Source organism: Monoraphidium neglectum (genome assembly GCF_000611645.1).
Source record: "Monoraphidium neglectum strain SAG 48.87 unplaced genomic scaffold scaffold00169, whole genome shotgun sequence".
Classification (NCBI taxonomy): Eukaryota; Viridiplantae; Chlorophyta; class Chlorophyceae; order Sphaeropleales; family Selenastraceae; genus Monoraphidium; species Monoraphidium neglectum.
In genome coordinates, this window is record NW_014013459.1 from 35165 (window position 1) to 38194 (window position 3030).

Genomic DNA, 3030 nt, shown 5'->3' on the forward strand with positions numbered 1-3030 from the left:
GGTGAGCGCCTGCGGTACACACGGCGGGGCGGCGACGGCATGGAAGAGTGCGCGTCCGGGCCCCCGTCAATGTCGCAAAGAGAGGCGCTCGGCGTCATTGCGCCTGCCAAGGCCACCGGCACCTAGCGGCAGCCGCGCTGCGCCGGACGCGCCCTGGCTGTCGCGGCGGCCCTGAGACCGGGACCTCTGGCCCTGCCCAAGAACGGGGGTCTCTCTCTGCCCCCACCTGAGACCAGGAGCAGCCCATTGCCTTCCTGTAAGCGACGCCGCCCGCCAGCACGACTGGCACCGACACGGCCAGCACCACGAAAAGCTTCCCGGTGGTGGGGATTGAGAACAGCTGCTCATGACACATGGTTGAGCAATCGGGTGGGCAGGCAGGGTTGGGGATGTCAGGGCCGGGGGGAGTCGTCAGGGGATGGCTGTTTTTGGGTGTGGTGGTTGGTGGGTGACAAGAAAAGTTGAGAGGCGCCGGCGGCACCTGCCCGCCTGCCACTTCGAGACGAATTGGACGTGGCCGCCAACTTGGCATCCGCACGGCGGGTGGCAGACAATGACTGGTGCATGGCGGTATCAGATGTTATCCAGCGTCTGAGCAAATGCCAGCTCGGGCAAATACGCCCCCCTCCAACCACCCCAACAGGCCGTGCTCACATTCAGCACTTTGTACTTGAGCTCCGCTGCTGAGGGCAGCGCGCTCTTGCGCGCCGCCAGCGTCACGGAGGCCGCCGGCATGGCATGCTGCAGCGAAATGGTCGCAGCAGCTGCGGCCGGCGAGGGCGGCGGCAGGATGACGGCGCCGGCGCGGCAGCCCTGGGACGCCGCCAGTGCGACGCACGCGCCCAGCAGCGCGGCCTGCGGGAAGCGGCGGATCGCCATGCCCAGCAAGCCATTGAGCTGCTCGTTACTACATGCCCCGCTGCTGTCGGAGGAGGGTGCTGCAGCACGCGGCCTAGCGGCACATTGCGATGTCTGCCTGCGACTCGGCAAGGCGCCCGGCAGCGGCCGCACGCGGCACAGCGCCGCCGCTCTACAGTAGGATGTGGCGGCCTCCAAACGCCTCATGCTGAATGGCAATAAGACTCTGTGCAAGTTCGTCCCTCGGAGGCACGCTCGGCTGGAACCGTGCTTTGAGAAAACTGGGCTACTGCCTCTCTGAGCGCCAGCAGGAAAATTGAGACAACATAATTGGGGCTGTTTTCACTGATGGAGCTCAATTGAAGCGCGGAGACTGTGCTTCAGGAGTCACCAATGCAATCAGCTGCGGGTGACCCACTCCCTTTAGCTGATTGGGCGTAACAGTACCAGCTCGTATACGCATGAAGCGTCCGAGGCTGACTATTTCACGGGAAATGACAATGATTTGACAAAGATAAGAGATCTCATCGGTGTCGATCTGTTGACGACTTGACACTCGTCTAGGGGGTGGAGTCTGGTGGCGAAGCAGTTTAAAGATTGGAAGACATCACGTTGGCACGCAGAGGGCTGCCGAAGTGCTGATTTTTTGAAGCGAATCGTGCAGTTGGTGCGCTGCACCGCACGCTCGTTTTTGCGCATGCGGCGACCAGGATCCGCCGATCGCACGCCGCCCTTGATGGCACAGCCAGCGACCGGCCGATGGCGAGAAGGCACGCGTGATGCACGTCGGAGGCGGATGGCTGGGTTCTTCTGCTCAACTGTGGCACAGCTGCTACTGGTGCTGATGCTGCGCGGCGCCGCCGCCCGCGTGGAGATCATCACAGGCGAGCCCTTGCATGCGAACTCGCTAAGCGCAAGGATGAGTCAAAGCACTGTGTGCCACACTCCAGTGCTGTGTTGAGAAGCGTGCACAAGCACCCAGCTGCAGAGAGGCCGACTGCGGGCGGTGACTGCGGCGGACCGTCCCTGCTGCGCACGCACAGGGCGGCCTTGCAGTGCTCACACAGCCGCATGGCATGCCGCGGCGGCAAGGCGGCAGCAATCCTGATTGCACGCCGGCTCACTGGCCTCGTGCATCATCATCACTCAGCTGCACACCCATGCCCGCATGTGCCCCTCAGATAACCCCTCCCCCTTTGCGGCGGTGGACCCTGACGCCCCAAAATTCGTGGTCACCGTCTTCGACGATGGTGCGCACTGGTGCCTTACGCCACAGCCTCTACTGCTGGCCCCACCTGGCTCCATGGGCACACATGTTCCCCAGGCGTCATGCCAGCAGCTGCGCTTGCCGGCATGCGAGCTCCTCCCCCGTCTTGCCCCCCCCACCTCCGACCACTGCGCCCCGCACTTGCCGCCGCCATGCCCGCAGCCGCCAAGGCGCCCCAGCCGCCCCCCGCGTCCAGATTCGAGCTCATGACCTCGGCCGACGGGCGGCGCTACAACTGCACCCTCCCGCCCCTGCCGGGCGCCGCCGGCGCCGGCCAGGCCGTCGGGGCGACCGCGGTTGCTGCGACGACGGTGGGTGGCGGCGCGGCTCCGGCGGCGCGCCCGCTGCTCGTGGCAGCTACCCGTGGGCAGGGCGGCCGCCTGATGGCACTCTTGTCGGCTTGATGGCCTTATTGTTGGCACCTTGGTGCCACCCGCGGGCCTGCGTCCGCCACACTGCACACCACCCTGTCCTAGCAATACCCAGGGGCCGCTCCCCATCCTGCATCGGCCCGGCCCCGCACACCCAACCCCGCCCTGCGCCGCGCCGCGCCGTGCCGCCGCAGATCGGCGCGGCCTCGCCCGCGGCCCCGGGCAAGTCCCCTTTCGACCTGCTGGATCCACTCAGTGAGCACGCCCGCTGCCCCGCCGCCGCGCCTGTTGCGCTGCATGGCGCCCCCTGCGCTGCATCGCGTCGCGCAGATCGAAATCCCCATCCCATTGGAAAATGGGGGGAAGGGGTGTGTTCGTAATTGAACTCACTTGCCGCACACGTACCATTGGAATGGGAAATTGGTATGCAACCATCTGTAAAACCCACCACCAAACACGCTGCGATCCTCGCACCGCGCTTAAGCCCACACTCGCACGCTTGTTGCCGCCCCTGCCCCTGCCCACCCCCTGCAC

The 3030-nt window shown here is 65.7% G+C and overlaps 1 protein-coding gene across 1 annotated transcript in view; it reads right to left on the minus strand.

Moving 5' to 3' along the window:
• Positions 1–879, minus strand: part of MNEG_1644 (hypothetical protein) — a gene marked incomplete at both ends in the record, with an annotated part of 6799 nt that extends 5920 nt beyond the window's left edge. Inside the window, 3 exons of the mRNA XM_014049884.1 lie at positions 1–9; positions 227–340; positions 655–879. The exon at positions 1–9 is cut by the window's left edge and continues 31 nt beyond it. Coding sequence (XP_013905338.1) covers positions 1–9; positions 227–340; positions 655–879 — 348 coding nt within the window. The remainder of the gene's footprint in view (positions 10–226; positions 341–654) is intronic.
• Between the last annotated feature and the right edge of the window lie 2151 nt (positions 880–3030).